General features: G+C 40.7%; 1 protein-coding gene across 1 annotated transcript in view; it reads left to right on the top strand.

Annotated features, from left to right (window-relative positions):
* Window positions 1-26,102, top strand: part of TENM3 (teneurin transmembrane protein 3) — a 745,099-nt gene that overhangs the window by 272,345 nt on the left and 446,652 nt on the right. The window contains 1 exon segment of the mRNA XM_049771415.1: window positions 15,936-16,235. Coding sequence (XP_049627372.1) covers window positions 16,004-16,235 — 232 coding nt within the window. The 5' untranslated portion in view covers window positions 15,936-16,003.

Below are 26,102 nucleotides of genomic sequence, written 5' to 3'. Positions count from 1 at the left end.
GAACCGAAAGTCTTATCAGAGCTGTTTTATAACTCTGAGATGAGTAAGCAAATTACATGATGTGAGGGCAGAGATATACTGTCCAAGAGATCATCTTTTCTCAACAGTAACTGTTGTATTTGAGCCAGGCTTTTCTCTCAAAATTCAGAGCCCACCCCCACTGAGTCTTGAGTTGTAGTTGTGGTTTAAGGTTTACAGAGTGGCCATAATTTACAAGGTTATCTGGAAAGTGTGATTCTTAAGAGGTATCACAATGCACTCTTGAGGTATGAATGAAGGTGGCTGAGGGCTTCTCCTTTCATTTGGCAGAACTCGGGGGGGGGGGGGCGGCGGTAAAGCCAGGATTTCTCTGTACTTGGCGGCATTGTCTTGGTCATATTCCCCTTTGGAGACCAGGAAGATGTTGAGAAAATCAGCAGCCTTCTGATAAGGTGACACTTGGATCTGCTGCCCAAGTTTACTTCAGCAAAGCCTCAGGCCTAACCCCCTGCCTACAACAGAAAAGAAGATGTTCTTGGTTGGTCTGTTTTTTCCTACACCTTTGAGCTAATGGTTGTCCAAGGTGCCTTTGAAGTACTTGCAACCCTCTCTGGGGGCAAGGCTATAGATCCCCCTCCAACTCTCAGTGGGCTTCCTCAGAAGAGGTAGTTAGGCCTCTACTGTTTGGGGTACACCTTATAAATTATGTGCCTATTTTCTTCATGCTCTAAACTTTCTGGAAATTGAGTTTGACAGCAGGCTGTGGCATGTGAGTGTATCCTTCACTGTAGACTCAAAGGTGCATGGCTACGCTGAAGATGACAAACCACTCTGCTTCTGTGTCAGCCAACTCCCAAGCAAGTGCTGCATATCTTAGCAGTGTTTCATGAAAATGGGTTTCAACCCAGTAAACACTCGAGCTAACAAATATTCAAGAGAATATTGTCGTCTCAAGGACACTTACTACTGGCCAGACCATTTTGGAAAAATGTTGGGTTTTTTTTGGTATACATCCTTGTGGTTCTGAGCCAAGAACTAGAGAGATAGTACAGGGGTTAATGCGTTGCATGTGGCCAATCCAATTCCATACTCTGGACTATATATAGTTCCCAGATTACCACCAGGGGTGATTCTTGAGCACCAGAATCAGGAATAGTTACCAAATCACTCACTTGACTCCCATCCACACACCAGTCTGCCAGAGGCTGTGTCCATTAGATCCTCAGACTAGAACTGGAACAGTCTGGAATGAACTGATCCCCTCTACCTTGAAGGAGAGAGGTAGCAGTTAGGCCTCTGTCCAAATGCTCTCTCCTCCCTGCTCGGGGAGAAGCTCACTGAGTCAGCTCCTTCCCTCCGCTCTGCACAAGAATATTCTGCTGTCTGGGGGATTTTAGGAAGGTGCTATTGGACCACTTTGGTGCTTTTCAGACTGAGATGAAAATGATCTGGTGGGCCGCACGGAGAGTATATGTTTATTATAGTAATTTTGCCTGTGGGTTACAGAGGCATGAATAACCGCAGTTAGCCCTTATTCACCAAAGCCTTGTGGGTAGTCATCAGGTCTCCACCTAGTTGTTACGAAAATAAACCTCACATCGCTCTTCCATGCCACAGCTGACCTCCGGGCTCCCTGGAGCTCCCTGGAACTCCTGCCTGAGCTTCTTGCTTGCTCCAAGTGGGACAGAACTTTGCAGACCATATTCAGCAATGAAACAATTTTAGGAATTAGTGATCTGGCAACTGTCTTGAGCTTCCTTGTTTACAGACAGTGTTTTTGCATCTGCTCAGATAAGTCTCTAACCCAGAATCTGCTCATATTTTAGCCATGTCAGATGTAAAAACTCTGCTTTTATCTTTATAGGCATGAACTTTGAGCCTCTTTACTTGTTTGTTTTTGTTTAGAGCCACACCTGGTGGCACTCAGGGGTTACTCCAAACTGTGCTCAGAAATCATTCCTGGCAGGCTTGGGGGAACCTATGGATGTCAGGGATCAAACCTAATGAGAATCTTTTGGACATTTTTCTATACCCACTTCTTCAGACTACCAAGGGTCCATGCACTAAGATGCTGACTTAATTCTTGGGCTTTGGACATTTTTTTAGTTGAGTTATTATAAGTGACCCTTAACAAGTAGATTTTGGGTTGTATAATGTTGACTGTGCTGATGGCTTTTAGAATGTAATCTTGTTTCCCCTTCACGGTTTCTCCCTTGGACAGAGATTTCCATGTGTTTTAAAATCAAATTAGGTGGAATGTGAGAGATAGTTCAGGAGGAGAAGGTGCTAACCTTGCATGCAGCCAACCCTGGTTGTTCTCCTGAATCACATATGGTCCTTGAGCACCACCAGGGATCACTCCAAAGCAAAGCCAAGCCTAGCTTTGATCACTTGGGTCACACTTTGGGTGTGGCTCCAACTCCTTCAATAATTAATTGGTTAATTATAGGAGACAAAGCATCAGAGAGCTTAAGTAGCTTGAGTAAATTCATATTTCAAATAACTCACAAATAGTGGAACTAAATTTTATTTTATTTTATTTATTTTTGCTTTTTGGGTCACAACAAACAGTGCATAGGGATTACTTCTGACTCCAAACTCAGGAATTACTCCTGGCAATGCTCAAGGGACATTGTGGGATGCTGGGGATTGAACTGGATTTGCTACATGCAAAGCAAGTGCCCTCCCCACTGTACTATCACTCCAGCTCCTAAATTTTATTTATTTATTTTTTTGTTTTTTGGGGGGGCCACACCCGGCAGAGCTCAGGGGTTACTCCTGGCTGTCTGCTCAGAAATAGCTCCTGGCAGGCACGGGGGACCATATGGGACACCGGGATTCGAACCAACCACCTTTGGTCCTGGATCGGCTGCTTGCAAGGCAAACACTGCTGTGCTATCTCTCCGGGCCCCTAAATTTTATTTTTTAAATAGTTTTTATTTATAGAAGTTTATGTATGAGATATATGGAATGAGAGAGTGAGAGAGAGAAGAGAACAAGCATACAAAGGTGTTTTCAAGAGATACACAGGTTTCTCCAAAAGAGAAATAGTGAGAGTGCACATCTCATGTTGAGATTGTAGAGGAGCTAGATTTCAGACCACCACTATGATCAAAACCTTACTTATATTTCTTCCTCAGTTGTAACAGTATCACTTTCTTTTTTTTCAATTGACAAATTTAGTGTGAGATTAACAGTCAATGGAAGTCAAATGCACATAAGATAACACCCACACCAATGAAAGTGCCCCACTCCATCAAATGCCCAGAAAGTTGTCTCATTCCTTTCTCTCATTTTGTTCTATGCAGTTTTATTCACTCTCCATATACTTGAACACATTGCCTTTTCTCTCTTCACTTTGAATAAATATTTACTTCAAAAGAAAAGAAATGAAGGAAGGAAGGAGGGAGGGAAGGTGGGCGGGAAGGAAGGAGGGAAGGGGGGGAAGGAAGGAAGGAAGGAAGGAAGGAAGGAAGGAAGGAAGGAAGGAAGGAAGGAAGGAAGGAAGGAAGGAAGGAAGGAAGGAAGGAAGGGAGGGAGGGAGGGAGGGAGGGAGGGAGGGAGGAGGAAGGAAGGAAGGAAGGAAGGAAGGAAGGAAGGAAGGAAGGAAGGAAGGAAGGAAGGAGGGAGGGAGGGAGGGAGGGAGGGAGGGAGGGAGGGAGGGAGGGAGGGAGGGAAGGAAGGAAGGAAGGAAGGAAGGAAGGAAGGAAGGAAGGAAGGAAGGAAGGAAGGAAGGAAGGAAGGAAGGAAGGAAGGAAGGAAGGAAGGAAGGAAGGAAGGAAAGGTTGGAGCAATAGTACAGCAGGTAAGGCTCTTGATTTACATGCAGCTGACTCATATTTGATTCTCAGCATCCCCTATGGTCTCCTGAGTTACCGGGAGTGGTTCCTGAGTGCAGAAACAGGAATATCCCTATGCATTGCCTGGTGTGGCCCAACAACAAACAAAAAGGAAGACCAATAACAAGTACTGACTTGAGTGTGTTAAAAAAAGGAATCCTTCCTCCCATTTAGTGGGGATATTAACTGGCAAGTGTACACAGGAAAAAGAAACAGTTTGAGAATTTTCAGTATATTAAAAATAGAACTACTATAGCAGCAATTTCACTCCTTGGTATCTTTCCAAAGAAAACAAAAACACCAGTTCAGTATGATACAGGCAGTTCTATATTCATTGCAGCACTATAGACAATAGCTAAGTTCTGGAAACATCCCAAATTCCCCAGGACAGATCAGTGGATGAAGATATGGCATATCCACACAGTGGAATAGTACTCAGCTTCAAAGAAAGATTAAATTTTGTCTTTTGCTGTAAAATAGAGGAATTTGTAGGAAATTGTGCTCTGCAGACTAAGTTAAAAGTAGAAGGATAAATATCAGATGGTCTCCCTCATGGATTGTATATAAGAAAAAGTAAGGGAACAGAATATGTTCAATGAAAACAAGCCCTTGGACTGACCACAGAACTGAGAATACCAAGGCTGGGATGAAAAGTGTGAAGAGTTCTAATGGATATTGGTGGAGGAATATTGGCACTGTGGAGGTGGATGTATATAGGGATCTTTTATCCCTAAAACAGAAACATTTACTCTCTAAGCAACCAATGGCATTTTAATAAATTACTTATTTTCTTTTAAGAGCAAGAAAATTCAGTGTAAGAACTGGTTCATTCAAATGTATATTTCTCCTTCTCTGAGGCATTTTCTTCAATGTCAACTTCAAGGACTGGAAGCTTTCTTGGTATGGGGCCAAATTATAAACGAGTTCCACATTACTGTTATCCTAGGACCTAGATGAACCACATCACTTTCCCTGATTCAGAGTAAACTTATTCCAGTTATCAAGGTCTTGGAGCTTTCTGATTGGCTTGAACTTGGTCACATGTCTTTCTGTGAACCAATCACAGAGTTTCTGTATAGTCAATGCTGTGAACCCAGGGTGGAAGTGAACTTTCCCTTGTTAGAAACCAACCCAATTAGGGAAGAGCATTAACTCAGGCTAATATGAACATACAACCTATAAAGAGTATGGTTGCCATGATATAGGGAAACCTCCCCTCTGATAACTAAGCCAGAGGGAATTGTGAACACACATGAGCAGATAAAAATCACAGATGACATCATTTACTTCTAACTTGTTTTTTCCCTGAAAGAACAAAAAAGATTTTAAAAGATAAATTGTAGGGGCCACAGAGGTGATGCAAGTGGTAGGGCATCCTGCCTTGTATGTGCTAACCTAAGACAGACTTCAGTTTGATCCCGGCGTCCCATATTGTCCCCCAAGCCAGGAGTGATTTCTGAGTGCATAGCCAGGAGTAACCCCTGATTGTCACTAGATGTGGCCCAACCCGCCCCCCCACCAGATAAATTTTAATAACTTTTTATCTTGGTCTTGGATTTTAGGCCTTTCACATTCCGCAACTTAAATTTCAGTTTCCCTTCACCTTGGCTTCCCAAGACTGTGATAATTGCAAATATAACCATGGTATTTTCGACATGGTGACAGCCTTCATTGGGTTGGTTAATCTAGGATCTGTTGACATCTAATGTGGATTCTCAAACTTTGTTGTGTTTCTCTAGCTCTTTCTTTAATGGCAATTGTTGTCTGGCTGAAATCCCCTTTGTTTCTAAGACGGGATGTCCAGTATACCAGTTCAGGAGCATACAGGTTTAGAATTAAAGTAAAAGTGTTCAGATTCACTGGCTCCCTCCCTACACTGTGACCTTGGGCACGTCAGTGAAATCTCTCTGGACCCGAGTTCTCAACATGTGATAAGGCAGTTTATGTCTCTTCCCCAGCCAGGGATGCTGTGAGGATTAAGTGAGGTCATATATGTAAAGCACCTGGCATATCTTAAGCACTCAATAAATAATCAAGATTCAAATTAATAATTCATCAAGGAGCTTTTACGGCCACTCTTCACAAGAGGAATATGCCCAGCACTTAGAGACAGCAACCCTTTCAGGAAGCTCCTCCAGGTATGAACAGCATTTCCCAATGGTCACCACATCCCTTGTGTGACTTAGCCTGTTGCCATTGTATTCAAGCTGTCTAGAAGGCTCGGTCATCTGTCTCAAGATACAAACCTGGAGTTGATTCCCACATGGTTATAAAAGTTTAGCCAATTCTCAAGTGGCAAAAAGTGGAAGAGCAGCAAAAGAGGTGAGCCTTGGCCTGACTAGACCTGTAAATCTGGATTTATGAGTCCTTATTGATTAAAGGTATCTAAGCACACAAGTGAGTTCTAAGGGATGTAAATGCCCTGTTGTAAAATTCCAAACCTGAAAAAAAGGGTTTACGTAGATCAAACACACTTTTGTGCACCTCTGTGGCTGGCTTTGGCCTGGAAAGTGGGCACTTTGGTGTGCAGGTGGTCATCCAAGCCATGACTCAGTTCAAGCACAGCAGGACCCTGGAGTGAAATCAAAGTTGGGTGTTAGGTTGTTCTCAGGCGGTGTACATTCAGGGTCATTTGTTACCACCATCTCATCTGGGCACGTAAAAGTTCCTTTGATTGTTTGTTCTCTTGGAAGCAAATAATAGCACTGGCACCACATTTAGAGGCCTGGATTATGATGAGACCCAGCTAAACCCCATGATATTCTCGTTCCAGGTTCAGGTTTAAGTCATCATGGCAATGATTGCTTAGATAGGATGGACATTGCTTGACAAATTGAGAGATATTATTTACTCTTTGTCCTGTGGGTTTGCAGTCGAGGATGGCCTAGCCATCATTGTTCAGTTTTATCATATCCTTGAAGCCTTTTCTCATCTAGTTTAATTGTGAGATGATGTTTATTTTCCTGAAAAAGATGATTTCTTTACAACAGTAGACGATTGAACTGTATTGGTACATACCACTATTCGGTTTGTATATTGTCCAAAAGTTTTATTAGGAAATACCAGCTCACTTTTACTTTCAAGGCACTGAATGACTTGTTTTGTTTAGAAACAGAAACTATATTCCCATTTTACATCATTGGATAAATTAGCCAATGTTTTTGTTAAGCGATCATTTCTAGTTTCTCATTCCTTCGACACATACATATTTTGAAAGAATTTTTAATGATTTGATGAGATTTAAGCCACTTTTCCTCTGGCCTCAGGCACTGTTCTATATAATTTCTAATTAAAATTTTTCTAGTAGTCACACTTCTTCGGTTAGCTATTTTAATATAGCGTTCTTATTTGTTTCATTATCTAAGTTGGCATGTGGGCTGCCTTTGATAAAGCATGAAGAATGCTTTTGCATTTTTAAATAACCACCTTCTATTTATTACTTTTAAAATGAGGACATAGCTCTATCTTCATGCGCGTGAAAATGTTCATCATGCAGGAAGTTAAAATGGGTCGCAAGATTATTAAAATAAATATGTAAGTGGCACACATATTGTCATAGACACACGTGCATACAGAAGCATAGAAAAAATGTCCAAAAAGGAATGGAACATCCAAATGTTAAGAAGATAGTAATTTTTAACAAATTTTTAGTTTATGGGTATTTTTTAAGTTTCATAATGGACAAATATTACCGTTCAATCCATGCAGCAAATGATGGGGCAAGGTTGAGGTTGCTGTGTGGAGGCATTTTGTTGGGGTTGCCTGTTCTGTCTCTCAGTGGATCCTCTACCCATTTTTACACCTATTCCCCACTTTCTTCTTCCTCGCTCTCCTCTTGGTTCCTACTCAGTCTTCACCATTGAACTTTCTCTCTCCTCTTTGACTTTAGAATGCCACTGCAGGCTTAATCTGTCATTCTTGTGATAACCCTTTGGCTTGGACTTGGGCAAAAATCTACCAACAAATTTATCTTCTTTTGCTCTGGCACTCCTTATTCTCTGTCCTCCCACTTCAGTCCATAAAATCTCCCTTATAAGTGGATTTGGTCAGCACCTACTATAAAACACTCTGTGGATCCCTGGGATGGGTGGAATATGGTTGAACTGTTGTGCCTATCCTACAAAATGCTGCATTGAACCCTGTTCTACTGTGAACTCCAAGAAGACTCAGCTCTTCTTGGTCCCTGGACACCAAACCCTCTGTACCTCCAGGGAGTTAACAAATTATTCTTTCAGTCTTGGCTAATCTATTGTTGACTAATTTGCTGACATATACAAATGTGAGACTAAGTCTTTTTTTTTTTTCTACAGACCTTAGCATGAATATTTTATCAAGATGACCTTTTGTTGGGTCCCAATATCAATAGATTCACTTTCTGTTTTCTGTCTTAGCAAACTGCAGTCATATATTTAAATTTCATTTCTTTTGGGAGTCACACCCCACAGTGTTCAGGGTTTACTCTGCACTCAGAGATCACTCTGATCAGTGCTTGGGAGAACCTTTGGGGTGTTGGGAATTGAACCTGGGTCAGCCATTGGGGATTAAATCCAGGTCAGCTTTGTGCAAGGCAAATTAATGTCCTATCTGCTTTATTATGGTTCCAGGAACCACCTATTTCTACTTTTAATGTGTATTTACTTATATAGCTGATTATGTAGAGAGCAAGTACTCTTTTTGTTTCTCTCTACCTTTCCCAGGGCCTCTCCCTCTTCACAACATCTATGACAAGTGATGTAAAATATGTTAAGTAATGAATGAGCCTGATACTTTCCACAGTATTCCCTGTCAGCCCAGGTAGATTCAGTCCATCTTGGTGTTGCTGGAGGGTGAATCTCCAGCTGGTCTGATCTTGCTTTTCTATCACTGTGACAAGCTCTGCCTTTTCGTTGGTATGTGTAGATCATTCATATTTAATGTGATCATTGACATGGACAGATTTCTCTTTCCCCACCCACTTCCTTTTAGCCAATTTGTATCCTTCTATTTAAACATGTTTCTTGAATGCGGCATATAGTCCTTTATTTAGTCTCAATTAAAATCCCTGCACTTGGGTGTAATATTTATATCATTTATGTTTAACATGCTTATGGACCTTGTTCAGTTTCTGTAGATCTTGCAATATTTTCGTTTCTGCTTCTTTTCTCCCTCTGTGTTCTTTGTTCCTCTTTTGCTGGCTTCTCTGAATTAATTTGTTTCTTTAAGATTCTGATACTTCTTTCTTTTGTTTTGTTTTTTTAATGTAACTATTATTTTAATGATTTAGGGTTTAAAAGGACACACCTTTTATAGAATACAGCTTTCCTTCATGTCACATTATAGTACTTCTCACATAATATTAAGCTTTGTAGAAGTAAAAATAGTATTTCTTTCTTCCATTTATGCTATAGTTACAGTACATTTCCCTTACCCATATGCTGTAACTGTCACAGTACATTGTTATGATTTCTGTTTGAGCAGCCATCTCTCGGCATGAGCATTATATTTCAATGTGGTGAAGCATATGTAATACTCATATAATTTAAAATGACATCTGTCTCCTTATTCTATTTCAGAGAAGGAGAGTAGCAGCCACACCCTGCAATGCTCTGGGGCTACTCTGTGCTCTGTCTTCAGGGGTCACCCCCTATCATGATTTATCATGAGGTGCCAATGTGTTTGGCAGAAACAACCCAAGCACCTGGACCCTGTACTATCTCTCCAATCTGACATAGAGCCTGACATTAAAGTAATAATAAGAATACAATATATGTTTAACTAACTATCTACCATTTCCTCATTTCTTGATATAAATCTTTTTTTTTATTAGTTGTTGTTTTCCTCTGCCTGGAGAACTTCCTTTGACATTTCTTGTCATGAAATGCAATCAATTCTAGTGTGTCTGAAAAGGTATTCATGTCACCTTCACTTTGGAGGATATTATGACTGGGTACCAAATTCTATTTATTGTTTGGGATTTTTATTCAAAAATCTCTGTTGCTCAATAGACAGGGAAGGTCATGGATTCTTACAAATAGAGTTGATTTTAGGAATGTTTGCAATAGACCTGAGATAAGGAATCATTGGCATCAAAGGGTTTTGAAGTTATATACAAATTTTTATTAAAATCAGATTACTCTGCTGGGAAGATAGTATAGAGGTCACTTTAGTTCAATCTAACTGACTCAGTCTTTGGCACTATATGATCCCATTAGCATTGCCTGGTGTCACCCTGGGGGGAACTATTGAGCATTGTAGGGTTCCTTAGCATCACATTCTTGAATTCTGGCATTGAATCATCTCGGCCTGATTGGCTGAGAATCACCATGGCATCTCTAAGAAATTTTTAAAAGCCTCTTCCCAATAAATAAATATAAAATAAGATTACTTTCTAAAGATACAATTTAAAAACATTTCTTTGGAATTCACAGTCTCTTAGGAAACAATGCACTCATGTAAAATTCTCTGGCTATGTTTCAACACATGTTTTAATAATATATCTCAAGTAGAGATCTTAGAGATTAGCCTAAGTCTAATACCCGTAAATCTTGGATGACCTGCCCACCCACCATCCATCCATCCATCCATCCATTCATCCATCCATGCATCTATTCGTTCAGACACATTTAATGAGACTGAGAAGAAAAAAATGAAATAAGCACATAATGTCTTGTAAAACCAGCTAAGTGTCCCCGAGGAGGGTTACAGCTTGTAACTGCATTGTTTTTTAAAGAAGCTAATAAAATTGAACCCGATGAGTTTGATATTGTAGTATACTTGCTGAGGACAATTCAATGCAAAGTTTTAGGTCAATTTTTTTTTCTAATAGCTTTCCTTCTGCTTTCAAAGGACTTGCTCACTGAAGCAGCGAAGGTCTTGTTCATTAAATAGCTTTCTGCTGAATCTCTGCACACTGACCTGCTTCCTTGTCCAAAGTGTGCAATCATCATCAAAGTGCTTCACAATTTAGCATTACTTAAGCAGCTGCATTTTCTTAACCTTCTCATCTTCAGCCTGGAGTGCAGGAGGTAACACGCAAAACTGCCTTTTGAAGTCCCATTGAACTCATTGACTTCCAGCACACGCAAACATTACAGTGTAGATTAAATCATGGAAGAGTTTCAACTGTGAACTGTGGGCCAAAGTGGAAAGACAGATGCAAAGGAATTTTTATTGTTTGGACTCTGGAGGATCAAAATGCCTTTGTCTTTGATGATATATTTGAATACAGTCAGTCGTTCATTCATGCAACCCTTTAGAATTCTTTCCCAAATAAAGAAAATGGAGATGCTTGGTGCTCAGGATGTTCTAAACAGCAGCATGATCTTGAAGGTATTTTTTTGGTAACCAGTTTATTAACACTGGTTTGGTATTGACATTTGCACATTGGAAATATTGTAAGGACATATTCTTATTTCTCGTTATATATGCTGTAAACATATGTCTTAAAGAATTTATTGATTATCTAAGTTGCACGCTTATAAGATTGTATCATAGATTACATAATATATTGTTGTGAGTTGTTTTGTTTTGGGCCACACCAAGCCTTTCCTGCTCAGCGTTTACCTGACTCTGTGCTCAGGGATCACTCCTGGAGTAGCTCAGAAAATCATATGCAGTTCCAGGGATCAAATCCAGGTTTACTGCATGCAAGGCAAACACCTTCCTGAACTGCTATCTCTCTGGCCCCTAAACAGAATACTTTTACATTCAAAGATACAAGGGGAGAAATAAAGGATTGAAAGCATGGTCAAACTCACACTTTGCCCAATTTTTTTTTCTAAAAAACGGGTCATATAGTCGATGGTTCAGACTTTGCAAGCTATTGGGTGTCTGTGTTAGCTTCCTTGGACAACAATAACAAATTTCCACAAACTCAATTGCTTGAAACAATAGATATTGGCCATGCTGTGACTCAGTGGGAGATGAATGCCTTGAAAGTGTGAAATCTTAGGTTTGATAAGTGATACCACAAAAACACAAAAGTAAAACAAATTTAGTTTTTCAGTTCTGATGTTAAGAAGCTTGAAAGAAAGGTCTTGTCCAGGCTCCCCTCTGAGACTGAAGAATCTGTTCTTCTCATCTCCCCTTGCTTCCGATAGTCATCACTGCATGGTGGTGGTTTCTAGCTTTAAAGCTTCCTTTAAAGACATAGTCCAAATTTAAGGAACCTCTGGAATCCAATATGGCTGCATCCTTTGATTATGTTTACAAAGACAATATTTCCATAGAAGTTATATTTGAGGTATGCCAAAGGCCTTTGCCTGCCAGAAGTTGAGCAGGCAAGACTCTGACAAGAGGTTTTCCTGGAGACCTAGTTTAATGAATAGAACAGGCAGGGTAGAGAGGCCAGGGACCTTATAACCAACTCCTGAGCCAAAAAAGAGGGGTGTGTGTGTGTGTGTGTGTGTGTGTGTGTGTGTGTGAGAGAGAGAGAGAGAGAGAGAGAGAGAGAGAGAGAGAGAAGAGAGGGGGGGAGAGAGAGAGAGAGAGAGAGATGGATTTGGGACCAGATACAGGGCCAAGTAAAAAAAACAGGCAGGAGAAGCAATAGGGTAAAGCCGTCGGGAAAATGAAGCCAACATCTTTAAAATTTATTAATTAGTTAATTAAATAAAAAATAAAAAACCAACCACAGGAGCAGTAACAATCCACCAGCCAGCAGCCCACAAACTCCAGCTCCAACAACTCACAGCAACCCACACCCCCACATTTGAGGTGGGGGCTTTTATATTCTTCTGGCAACTGACACCCAATGACAGTTAATCAGGGGCCATCTAAAAGGGCAGACCTCTTTTATGGATGTTATAAGGGTGTACCCTAAAAAGGGTACTAGAAAGTAAAATTCCAACACATCATTTTGTAGAACACAATTCCACTCACAATGATCTCTACTGAATATTCTCTTGGTAACCTAAAATCAGCCTAGGGCAATACGTAAAATGCCTATGCTGTCTTTCAGGCAAATTTATTTATTGAAACAGGTAATGGGAGAGCCAGCCAGAGTTCACCAATAACTGGCAAGACTAACAAAAACTGCATTACAGCAGGGAAGAAATGCAATGTTCATTTGCTTGAAGCAGTCCATTTTCAAAGTACAGAAATGCATACATATAGCAACGCTTATTTTAAAATAAATGTCACCTTCAGGCAAGAAATGGAACTTTGATAATTATTTCAAATCCCAAAGCTCGTTTTCTAAAAGCGTTCGAATTATAATACCTGTTCAATTAAAAGCTTTTGATGATCATTTAGATAGAAGAGTTTATATGGCCTTTCCTTCAAAGCAATCAATACTGTTTTAGAAACAAGATTCTTCATGAATTCAAGCATATTAATATACCCACTAAATATACACTTCATAACAGGAGGGATATTTTATTCATTACCATATCTTCAACCATTGAATATAACCTACTACATAGTAATCATTTAATAAATATCTTCATCAGTTTTAGTTTGTTTGTTGGCATAAAAGAGAACTAATTGATCTATTATTTTGTTAATCATTTTATATAAAAATAGCCTATAACTATGCCTAGAAATTATTTATTATTTTAAACAGGAAGGACAACTACAATAAGAAAATTAAAATAATGTCTATTAAGAAATATTGGAGAAATTATAAAGAAAAAAGTGGAGGATTTAATGAGAATAGGTCATTGAAAAATACTATATGTATGTGTGAAGGAAGGTAGTTTTTTATTGAAACTTATTTTGAAAGATGTGAGGGGAAAGAGAGAAAGAAGTACATGCTCAAGAGAGATCACAGGATTCTCCAGAGTGGAAATAAGCAAGAAAAGAAACAGAGAGATAAACAAGCAAGATTTATGTTCAAGAGAGAACACAGGCTTGATGGTTATGAATTTCTATTAAATCTAGGAAAGTAAGAAAAAGGTTGAAAGTCAAGAAGACACATTTTGTGGAAAGCTAAAATAATTGTAACTACTGCAGATTGTTGAATAATATTATTTCATTTCATGTCATTTTATTTAATGTTAATAAAAATAAATCTAAACCAAAAATGTACACTGAAACCATGTTATTCTCAGGATGGGCCTTATAATACATCATTTCATCTAAAGTGATATTTCCAACATCTACCTACTCTCTTTGAAGACTTGGTATACTTTGGAAGGGGAGGCATTGGGGCGACACTCAATGGTGTTCAGGGCTTACTTCTGGCAAGGCTCAGGGGACTTTATGGGGTTCTAGGGATGCCAGCCCAGATTGGCTGCTTGCAAGGCAAACACCCTATCCACTTTACTATCAATCTGCCTTCAAGAATTTGATATACTTTTAATGGCACACCTCAACTTCAGCAGTATTTGGATTCCCCATCCCAATGGTGAGACAACCAATCCCTCATTGACAATATGTGTCGGGGAGGAGAAAGCAGGGAAGGCATTCCAACTTTTTTTCTTTCTTTCTTTCTTTCTTTCTTTCTTTCTTTCTTTCTTTCTTTCTTTCTTTCTTTCTTTTTTTTTGTGTGGTTTTTGTGGGTTTTTTTGGTTTTTGGGTCACACCCGGCAGTGCTCAGGGTTTTTTCTGGCTCCATGCTCAGAAATCCAGAAATCGCTCCTGGCAGGCACGGGGGACCATATAGGACGCCGGGATTCGAACCGATGACCTTCTGCATGAAAGGTAAACGCCTTACCTCCATGCTATCTCTCTGGCCCCATTCCAACTTTTTTCTATGCAGAGGTTCTGAAGCTCTATGACTTTTTCTAGTTGATTCCGAGGCAAAAGTTAGCAAAAGATAGATCTAGAAGATGCCACACTGAGTGTAAAGAATCAAGATGTGTTGGCCATTTAGATGGAAGCTGAGCCAAGATGGAGACATGAAACCAATTGTGAGATTTCATGAAATTCAATGAGGAACCAACTGAAGACTAGTGGTTATATGATGGCAGTGGGGGTGAGCGGAGGATACAGGAGACTCTGATGGGATCCTCAGGGGACTCTCTAAAAAGACATCACAATCCCCAGGGATGAAGCGCTGAAGAGAAGTCCAGGACCACTGGGAATCATTGGCTGCCAGTGGATGATGGAATTACTCAATTCAAAAGCAAAAAAAGAAAGAATTGGAAGTGGCAGGTATGGAGAGACATAGAACATACCTTTGGGAGTGTTCAGATGTCAAGGGAAAGTAAGAAAGCATCAAAATCAGGGGACCATTAACAATGGGGATAAAGTCCTGTGTAACACACAGTGATTTTTTTGACCCATCCTATTCCCTGTTTATTGAACAGATTCAAGGGAAATAGTTGCTGCACAAAGAAACACAACTTGCTTACTCTTTTGCACTTGTTCTTGGTCCTATCATCTCTGTCTTGTCTTCAAAGAGGATCACTGATTAAATTCATTTTCTAGAGAAGAAAATCACATGTTGAGCAGTGTGGAGTAAGGGCATAGGGGAAAGACCTGGTTTCTATTGTTTCCCACAATTAAAGACATCCAAGTTCTAAAACTTGGATGGAAGTCTTCAAAACTTTAAAAATGCCTGGGGCCAGAGTGACAGTCCAGTCATTTGAGAAAGCATTTGCCTTGCATACAGCCAACCCAGGTTTCAATCCCTAGCATCCCCAGATGGTCCCCTGCAACCTTCCAGGAGTGATTCCTGAGCTCAGAGCCAGGAGTATAATAACCCCTGAGCATCTCCAGGTGTGGCCCTCAAACCAAAAAGTAAATAAATATAGCTGATTTTCTATTTTAAGGTACCCACATTTTCTCCTATGCTTAACAAGAGAGAACCAAAATCGTATTTGGGGTCAGGAAAAAGGAAAATGTCATTTATTTGTGAATAAATTAAAATGCTACAAGACAAAAATTGTATAGAGTGAAACCCATCGGTTCAGTTTCTGCTGTGATTTTTGAGTCTTAAATTTTTGGTGAATGTTGAAAAGTCAATCAATCAGATGAGTCCAAACAGGTACCTACAGAGTGTAACTTCAGTCTCTGTCACCCAGGGTTTCTGACATTGATCTTCCAAATGGTCTTGCTGGATGTGTATTGGTGTCCTAGAAGAATCCTTGTATTTCTGGTATCCCTGTGTTTCCTGCCCCCCAAAGAATGCAGCTATGATCCCATTGAGATGACTGTTTGCTCTGTTGACATCCTACCATCCTTTTCTCTTGCCAGAGAGCTCACGAAGAATTGCGCCCTGAGCTGCCCGTGTGCTCAGCAGGTCTGATGTTTGCACGGAAGGAATGGATGTCAAAGAGCGCCGGCCTTACTGCTCCCTGACCAAGAGCAGACGAGAAAAAGAGCGGCGCTACACCAATTCTTCGGCTGACAATGAGGACTGCCGGGTTCCTACCCAGAAGTCCTACAGCTCCAGTGAGACCCTGAAAGCTTTTGATCATGATTCCTCGCGGCTGCTCTATGGAAACCGAGCAAAAGATTTGGTCCACAGAGAAGCTGATGAATATTCCAGGCAAGGTAGGTCTTCGTTCTTGAAAACCAGGTACAGATTGGCTGGTTTACTCCAAAGAGCTCATTATTCCCCATTTAGAGGGACAATTATTATTGTTATTATCATTCTTGTTGTTGTTATTATTGTTGGGAAGCCCTATTCTCTGATTTTGAGGAAGATTAGGAGCCCATCATTTTCTTTTAGATTAGAGATAGAGAAATAACTTTTTTGGGTTTTTTTGTTTGTTTGTTTGTTTTTAAAAGAAAGATTTAGGTTCTTGCACATGACCCCAGATGTTTGTGCGTACAGTTGAGACCCGGGACTCTATGAAGGCTCATGAAAGAGACATTGTTTTTAGAGGTCTATGATGCCAGGGAGATCAGGAGATGTCACTGAGGATACTCCTTTGTCTAAGGAAGTCAGACTGCCTTAAGAATTCCTCTCCTTCAGCCAGTCAACCTGCAGTCAGCTCACTCCATTCTACCATCTGTCTTTTCTTGCAAAAGTTTGGTATGTAAGGTTCTGGTTTCTTTCACATGTATAATCTGGGACATTTACTGGGTTTTTTTGACCACCTTGTTTCCAGTAATAGACTCCAGCTGATTGGGTCTTTCCCCTTGCCATTGCTGACCATGTTCCTCTCAGTCTGTTATCTATCTGCTTCTCTCAGTAGTAGTAGAAGAACTTCTACATCTTGACTTCACAATCCTGAACCCACATATTTACTTGCTTTAAGATGGGCATGCATTACAGCATGAGTGTCCATTGTGCTATTTTCCTTCTTCCATAATGGCCTTCCACTATGGCCAAACTGGCAACTAGTAACAACTTCCCTGGGACCTCAGCTAACATAAAGAAGGTGTGAGGATAAGTAACCTTCACTAATGGAGAGTGTCTTGTCTTTTCCCAACTGCCTTCCAGTGTAACTAGAAATTTGTGATTGAACAGGAACCAATTTAAGTCAAATCATCATGTGGAAAACCATTGTAGTGTTGGAAAGTTTTTCTCAGTTCTTTTCTTCTCTGGGTCATGAACAAGATCTCTTAAATAGACTAAAATTGTATTTGCTGACCCCATTTAGTGACTGTCAAAGAAACTTCATTCAATTTACTTAAGAGAGAGTTCTCCCTTCTTTCTCCCCACTGCCAAAGCAGACCTTATCAATCCCAGGCATCAAGTTCTATTGGAGGGAACATAATTGCTTAATATTTACTCAAGTTTTTTTCCAGGGATGATATAGAGTATGCATTCCACATAGACACTCTTGCTATTTCCAGGGCCTTTGTCTTATTGCCAGTGTTCACCCTTCACATTTCTTTCACAATGTTCATACAGCTAATGTAGATTGTCAGAGAACTTTTTTTGTTTGGTTTGGTTTGGTTTGGTGCTACACTTGGTAGTGCTCAAACATTACTCCTGGCTCTGCACTCAGAAATTACTCCTGGCAGACTTGGGGGACCATATGGGATGCTGGGGACTGAACCCGGGTAGGCTGCATGCAAGGCAAATACCCTCCCTGTTGTGCTCCAGCCCTAGTCAGGATACATTTTTGCAACCTCTTCAAAATGGAGCCCTTGGGGCCAGCATGCTATCAGGACCAGTATGAAGTCTTGGTTTGGGTAAAAAAAAAAAAAACTGTTCTCTGGCTTCCTAGGGTGGAGATAAAATGTTGTGGATTGTATTCGAAGAAAACCCAAAATGGCACATGTGGTCTTCTGCACTGGGGGACTCCCCTGCACCCCCAAGTTAGCATTGCATCTTGGCAGGAGCAGCAAGCTGGCTTACACAGGGTAAAAATAGCAGGCAGAGATTGTCACCTCCTGGGCAGCCTTAATCTAGTGCAGACTGTGGCTTACAAAAGGGCTGCACCATCTGTAGAATCCCCACCACCAGAGTTGTTAAGGGGGCCACACAGTTCCATCCTACAGCAAGCTGCAAGCCTGAGACCCCCAAAGGAGCAGAGGGTATGTGGGAGAGAAGAGTAGAAGGTCCCACTGAAGGGCAGGAGGAGTGGAGGGAACAGAGCAAGAAAAGCTGAAAGAGCAGAAGTGAAAGGAAAAGGAAAAACTGCAATAGGCTTAGGACCCCCTCTTCCCTTGACAGCTGCAGAAATCTTGGGGGGACTGAAAACAGGCAAGGACTGTTCCTGGCAGCCAAGGGGTGCTTAGGGCTTGCAGTCCTGTGGACATCATTGGGGGAAAAAGAGATCCCTATGGCAGCTTCTAGATTTCCAGATTTTATGGAGCCGGTAGACTTTTGCACAATTTTAGACCATCTTGGGTCTTCTCCTACCTGCCAGTCTGTTAACCCTCTGTGTGTCCAAAGCCTGAGCAAAGGCAGTTGGAGGTGAGGCATTGAGGCTGAGGAAGAAGGAGATATTGCAAGTTCCATTTCTCCCCAGTGACTCCCTCTGGGTCACAGGAGTGAGAGGAGTGAGTTCTATGATCAGATTTTGTTTCCTAGATCCATGGAATAAAAAAGTCTCCCTGGCTTTCCTTATATTTGCATCTGACACATGTTCTTTTTTTTTTCCCCCTCCCTCCCTGACCACAACGATGCTGTGGGATCCAGAATTTAATTGACAAACGTGCTTCCTGCCATAGCTCGTACAATCATGCCCCCCACCAACCCCAGTAAAAATAAAAGATGGAAAAAAGACAGAGGAACCAAAAGAGCTCTTCTTGGGAAATGTGACCAAAAGCTTATGCCGCTTTTGCTGGTCCACAGATCTTTGATAGAGCCTGTTGGCCTTGCTTGTGTTTCGTGCCTTGAAACAGAAGATGCAATTTAGCTGCAGGAGGCTGAGGTGGCCCCTTTGGCAGGCTCTGGTGCGAGAGTTCAGGCCTAGAATCAAACATTTTGATTTGCGGTAGGGATCGGTCTGACAACCTATTTATTTATCAGGCCTGATTTTAATCATTTTGGGAGGAGAGTAGCTTTCCTTAACTGTCTGGAGACAATGATTAATTTCATATGATTAAAAAAAATTATAGGGCCCACATCTAGTTGTGCTTGGGGAATCCTGTAGTTCTCAGGGGCAATGGGCCAGGGATCAAACTCGCAGCATTATACATGCTTGAACCTCTGAGACATTTACCAAGCTCTTTCCAGTTCTGTTGAAGTGGAGAGAAAAAGGGAAAAAGGGACTGAATTCTCTCTCTTTGTGTATCTCTCTGTCTCTCTCTCTCTCTCTTCTCTCTTTTCTCTTCTTTCTCTCTCTCTCTTCCTCCCTCTCTCGTTGAGGTTCTTCATGTGGTTTATGGGGTGTTGGAAGTAGCTGTTCTTCTTTAGCAGCTGTGGAGGTCCCGGTGGGTGCGAGGGCGTTGGGGGTCACTGGAACTCGGTTTGCATTCTTGGAGTCTAGTTTTCTTTGATTTGTCTTTGAAGAGAATCTATCCCGTCACGCCTGGGACACGTGTCGTAGGTGACAGCTGCCAGAACTCACCCCCACACTTTCAGGGCGGTGATAAAAGAAAAAGCACCGATCTCTCTGCCCTCCTCCGCAGTCCGCGCCTGTCCTGTGTGGGGACCACACAGGAAAGGTCCTCAGCTCCGAGAGGCAGGTGGGCTTGAAGGGGGGGTTATTGAAAACCTGGTGATTCTGCAAAACATCACAGCTTGGCTCACAGAATCGGGAGCATGGGAAGTGCTGATCATGGAGCTGGTTCTCACCCTGAGGGTTGGGTAGGCTATTAAGGACAAGAGTTGGGAGTTTTAGAATTTTAAGATGCTAAAGGCAAAATTCCCATTTATTCCTCCTTTACAGAGGATTCAGCAGTGGGGAGGGGTGCCTTTTTAAAATTTATATATTAAATTTAAATTAAATATAGATTTATATATTTTATATATCAGATATTAAACTGTATGTGTATATTAAATTAATATATAAATTAATTTTACATATCCTATAAATATAAAAATAAAATTATATATTATATATTAATTTATTATATATATACATAAATGTATGTATACTCGTGAGCAAGAAAGAGAGGGTAGAGGGTAACTTGCTTGCCTTGTAGGCAGCTGACCCCAGATGGATTTCCAATGCTGACCTTATATGATCCCTTGCACTCTACCAGGCATGATCCCAAAGCACAGAGCCAGGAGTAAACCCTGTTCACAGCCAGGTGTGGCTCAAAAATACCCTCCCAAAACCAAGAAAAGTTTATCAATCTGAAATCAGGCCAGAAAATAAATTGGCCGAGAAGGGAAGGAGGCAGCTGAAAGGGTAGAGACAGGCATGCACTGACTTCTATGTAGGACCCTCTGGACTTGTCTAAACAAACCCTTTGAATCTCAGGATTGTCATGCTTCTGCACTTTAGCTCTAAAATATTTGTACTCTCTTCCGGAGGGTCTGTCGTGCCTGCAGAACAGGTTATTTTCGTGGGTATAGAGGGATCCCAGCCTGAAAATAGAATGGGGGGAAAGAAGAGACGGAGACCAAGTAAAGTGCCTTATCAAGGTCTCACTTTATTGATTGGTACAGGCTCTTTTAAGCACAATTTTTACAGGGGGTGGAGAGAAGGCAGGATAAAAAGCCCTCATTACAGAGGTCATCTTACAGGTAATCTTTACATGCCACCTTTATATAAGGGGCGCAGGAACACCTCAGGGTTAGTGATGTTTCAAGGACCTAACAAGCTTCCTGGAATGTATGCCTGATAGGAAACTGTGATATTTCTTAGGGCTCTGGGGCTAGCCAATGCCTTAGGTTATGTACTCTTGCCACATAAGACTGGTATGTCCTGCTGAATTTCATATTGGTCTCTGACAAGGGCCCAATCCTGGTGCCCTTTCCCCACGCCATCTCCTCTCCTTCTTCCCCCTAACTACCTTGGCCATCATCAGTTTCATTGTCATTTATGCTAATATCAACACCTGAATCCCATTTTCTCCTGACTGTACCCCTATCAAGGGATAGATCCTGAGTCTCCATCATCTTGGTTGGTTTTTGGTTTTTACAAATATTCCAGCTTCAAGGTCTTTCTTTATCCAGGTAACTCTCTTTGATAGAACACAAGGAATAGGCTCTTAGATAATCAATGTTTTTTTTAAATTGCCATGATAGTGGCTCAAAAGATGTCCTCAGCTGCCATTTCTCTGCCAATTCTGGGAACAAGGACACCCATAAGATCTCGCAACGATCATGTCACCAACAATAACAAACAAATTCTAAGGGTGAGAGGGGCTAAGTCGACCATGTATAGACTAGAAAATAAAGGCATTGATTGAATTGAAGAGGGGGGAGTCAGTCATAAACGTCAAAATAAATGGTTTTTAAAGCCAAACAGGAGGGATAATTCAAAAGAAAATGTGAAGTTTCTGGTGAAATGTAAACACACACACACACACACACACAATCATAAACTTATCCAGAAACAGTTCTTTCACTGTAGGAATAAAAGCATTTTTACAGGATTTTAGAGAGAAGAAAATCAATAGCTTCTCTGGTACCTTACAAGGAAATCAAAATCAGACTAAAGAAACTTCTTTGCTGCATCCAAGACAGCCAAAAGACAGTGAAATATGTCCACTGAAGAAAAAAAAAATGACTTTCAATCCAGGGATCTTGAATGCAAAGAAGTTAGTGTCCATCTCTCTGACTTTTTCAGGGTGTTTCGGAATTCAGACAAACCCTCTTGGGTACAATTCCAGAAGCTATATCAGCTGCAAGAAACTCACTGGGAGAGAGAGGGAAACACTGAGCACAGTTGCCAGTGACTTCTGTATATTGTGAAAGTGTCCTCAAAGGATGATGATGGGGCAACTAGAAGTGTATAGGAAGTTGTATCCAGGAAATATTTCCAAGAGGCTTGATTGAGTTGAGCCAGACCCAACTGGAGGAAGAAGGGAGAAAAACATGGTTCATGTGGAAGAGAGTTATAGTAGACGGACATTAGTGATATCTTTGCAGCCATACAGTAAAGAAAAACTAATTATTGGGGCCAGAGTGAAGATACAGTAGGTAGGGCATTTGCCTTGCATTCGACCAAACTGTTTTCTATCCCAGGCTGTCTAAGGCTGTCTATCCCGGGTTGTCTAAACCTGCTAATGTTTTCTGAGTGCAGAGCCCAGAATAACCCCAGAGCACCACTGGGTGTGGCCACGAAACAAACAAATAAATTATTAGTGGGAGGGGAGCAATTTGATGAGTATTCATGAATATCTGTTGCCATTATTTTGCAAAATTCACCAAATTGCTGTAAACCCCCTATCTTAGCTGGGCCACTTAACTGTGTCTCTCCTCCCCTCCCCACTCATTTTATAGGATAGAATTTTTTTTAAGTCTAGAAGATATTTTCTTAGCAAAATCTGATGGTTTCTTAGGAAAATACCATTAAAACTAACTGATTTCAGATTAGGAAGAAAGCTAGACAAAAGCCATTTTCTCTGAAGAGATTAGAAAGATGATTAAAAGGAATAATATTTTAAAGTAAAAGGTAGGTACTTAGGTGAATTTTGCATAATCTTCAAAGAATAATTAAGCCTGTATTCAAAAGCTTTTCAACACCAGAAAGAGGGAGGGAGACTTGAAAACATTGTGATTCTCACTGTGAAGTTGGCATAGCTTTAATAACAAAAATAAATTTAAGTTATATGAAAGAGAAGCTATCAAGATCTTCCTTGTACCTTAGTATATTGTGGAATTCTAAATATTTTCATCTAGCAGTGAATGAAACAGAAATGTGCCACATCAAATTAAAAACCAAGTAGCTACTAATCTTTGCTGATAATCTATGTGGATATGTCAATGATAATAAATCTATGAACATAATTGGATGAATAAATCAAAGCCAGAACACGTGATGTGATCGATAAATGACGAACAGTTTTGGATAAAAATTTAAACTGTGCCTTATTCAAATAAACATCTCTAAGTAAAATAAGAAGGGGGGAAAAAACCCACATAAATGTGTGTGATAAGAAAAATTATGAATCAAATGGCAAGCTCCTTAATACCATTTCAATTAAAATCCAGAACATCTGAAAGGCTTGTAAGATGTACTCTGACAATTGCGATCGAAAATTGTTTTAGACAGTTTAGTAATTGCAGTCAGAGAAGAAATTATACAGTTGATATGTGTATTTATAAAATGCTAAAATGAGTGCTTTTGTTAAATTTATGATTGATTGTATATATACAAAAACCAGATGTCTCTGGAAATAAAATAAGAGATTCAAAGAAAATTAGTAGTTGGATGAATACAATATAAATATATAGACGTCAGGGGTAGTATAGCATAATAGTGAGGGAGGAGGAATCTAGATCTAAATGAACTCTGCTTCAGTTCCAAATAATAAAGTTCAGATTTATTAGCTGAGTTGCAAGTAACCTCTCCTGGCTAAGTCACATGCTTGAACAAATTAATTTCTCTGTGCTTCAATTCTCTTTTGTTTAAAATCCCCCTAGTTTTTAGCTTGTAGATGCCTGAGAATGAAACAAGAGGGTGGGGGAATGTCTTAGAATAATGCCTGACACTTGTTATATGTCATTTAAAAGTAATTATTAGGCTCTTTGGAAGCCCAAGAAATATTCCGCCACAGCGGCAACAAACACTGTAAAATTCTTTGCAGTGCATTTTACAAGACTGGTGTGTGATCTCCTATAAAAAGATCTATAAAGATGGTTGTATTATTAAAACACATAAAACCAGATCTGAATAAATGGGAATCAAGGTTTGGGGATGGAAAATATCATGACACCATCACCATTCTCCTGAAATAAAATGCCCAGGAGTTAAGGCTTATTTCTAAGGGGGAAAACAAAGTCATCTTAAATTTCATGTCAAAGAATCAATGGCTGGAAATTGCCAAAACAGTTTTTAAAAAGGGGGGTGGAGCCATAGCAAGAACAAAGCGCCTTTAATATAGCTTTTTGGAGGTTCACACCCAGAGACACTCAGGGGTTACTCCCAGCTCTGTGCTCAGGAATCTCTCCTGGCAGGCTGGGGGGGTGGGGAATGTATTCGATGCTGAGGATCGAACTCGAGTTGGCTGCATGCAACACAAATACCCTCCCACTGTGGTATCACTTCAACCCATAATACAGTTTTTAACTACTATGAAATCACTGCTATCTCTGTGAAACTAGACTCAAGACAAGTTGATAACTGGAATAAAGTAAAATTTTAGAAGTAGACACCAGGATAGAGGGAAATGTAGCATAAAACAGAAAAATCTGCATTTACTTTTTACTGGGAGATGATCACACAGTGCTGGCACAACTGGTTCTCCATCTGCAAGAATATAAAATTGGACCCATAGCTCTCAACAGTGTCTAAAATAAATTTAGATGGATTAAAAACAAATGTAAAAAAAAAAAAGATAAGCATACTAGAAGTTAACTTGACAGACTGAATAAAGCCGAAGTGAATAGCAAGAGTCACAGGCCCTGGTTCAGTAACTCGTCACATGATTGTCTTCCAAACATTAGGTAGGATTAAAAGGTCGGAGATCCTCCAGAACTGGCTTCTCCCTGTCTTCTTGTGCACTAAGTCCTGAGCTTAGGTATGGCCTTTGTCCTGTGGTTCCCTTGATACAACTCCATAATCCCCATGGAGTAGAGAGAGATAAACAGATGGACAGGGAGACAGACCAAGAGAGAAAAGGGTGAGGTCTCTGCTGAACTCTGCTTTCTGCAGCAACATTTCCAGGACAGTTGCATTTGGTTACAGTCCCTGCATAAGATAAAAGTGAGAACATTCCCTCACTCATTTTGTTCTCCAGCTTCTCTTATAGACGAAGGCAAGGGGAAAAGGGAGTTGTAAAGCCACACTCCAGGCCCCCAGAGGTTGTGCCTTCACCCCCAGAACAGGGAGAACATTTTAATGGAAATAGAAGAGCTGGGTGGGGTTAGGGGGAAAAACTTCACTCACTTGTTTCCATTTAGAGCCTTTCCTCTATGTAAATAAAAACACCATTAGCAAACTCGTACTGGGAAATCTGTTTACAATCCATTGGACAGATAGAAGATTCTGATGGATAATAAGTGCCTTGTACAAATTGAAAACAGAAAGATAAACAAGCCAATGGGAAAGTGTGTGGATGGACAGTTCATAGAAGAGCCAACCCAAGTGACAAAAAACTGGCTGGTTGTAGGAGGGGGTTGGAGCAATAGTACAGTGGAAAGGGCACTTGCCTTGCACGCAGCTGACCCTGGATTCAATCTTTAATATCCCATATGGTCCCCAGCTCTAGGAGTAATCCCTGAGCATCATCGTGTGTGGCCCCGAAACAATAACAACAAACAGAACAAAACAAAACAAAAAACTGGTTTTCTGTGTCTTCTGAGAAAGGCCTTCAGCACCCCACCTAGCAACTCAGTGACTGGCACCCCACCTAGCAACTCAGTGACTGGCACTCCACCCTGGAATGCTTGGGGCCCCACTAAAGGATACTGTGGTTTAGTTTTGTCCTGATGGGAAATGGAACACTTTTTCTAAGACTTGAATTTCTACCTGAGGGCCAGGCTCTAAACCAGCATTTCTCAGCTAGGGGTCATGGGGTAGCTTGTGGGCCCCAGTTATTCTAAGGGAAACAGTGAAAATAGTGTAAATGGGGATCCACAATGCGAGAATAGGGTCAAGCTATGGAATGGAGGGGGGCGATAGGTAGGAGGCAAGTAGGGGAAATGTGAGAATTTGCTCTAGAGAGTTGAAACAGTTCCTGGGACTCAGGTCAACTGTGTCTTCTGTCCTGGGCTCCTACAGGTTCTCTGGGAGACAGACAAGGGTTCTTGTGAGTTTCTAAATGAGACTCATTCCTAATGGGAAATGTCTCTGGGCAACTTGAAGTCTGGATTCGGATGAAGCCCAAAAAAGGAGTCGGGGAGAGAAACTTATGATCATTTTATTCAAAACATTATTCAGAAATTCTTGTCAAGGTATG

This window comes from Suncus etruscus, chromosome 4, assembly GCF_024139225.1.
Source record: "Suncus etruscus isolate mSunEtr1 chromosome 4, mSunEtr1.pri.cur, whole genome shotgun sequence".
In the NCBI taxonomy this organism is placed as follows: Eukaryota; Metazoa; Chordata; class Mammalia; order Eulipotyphla; family Soricidae; genus Suncus; species Suncus etruscus.
This window is presented reverse-complemented; position numbering and strand designations above follow the sequence as displayed.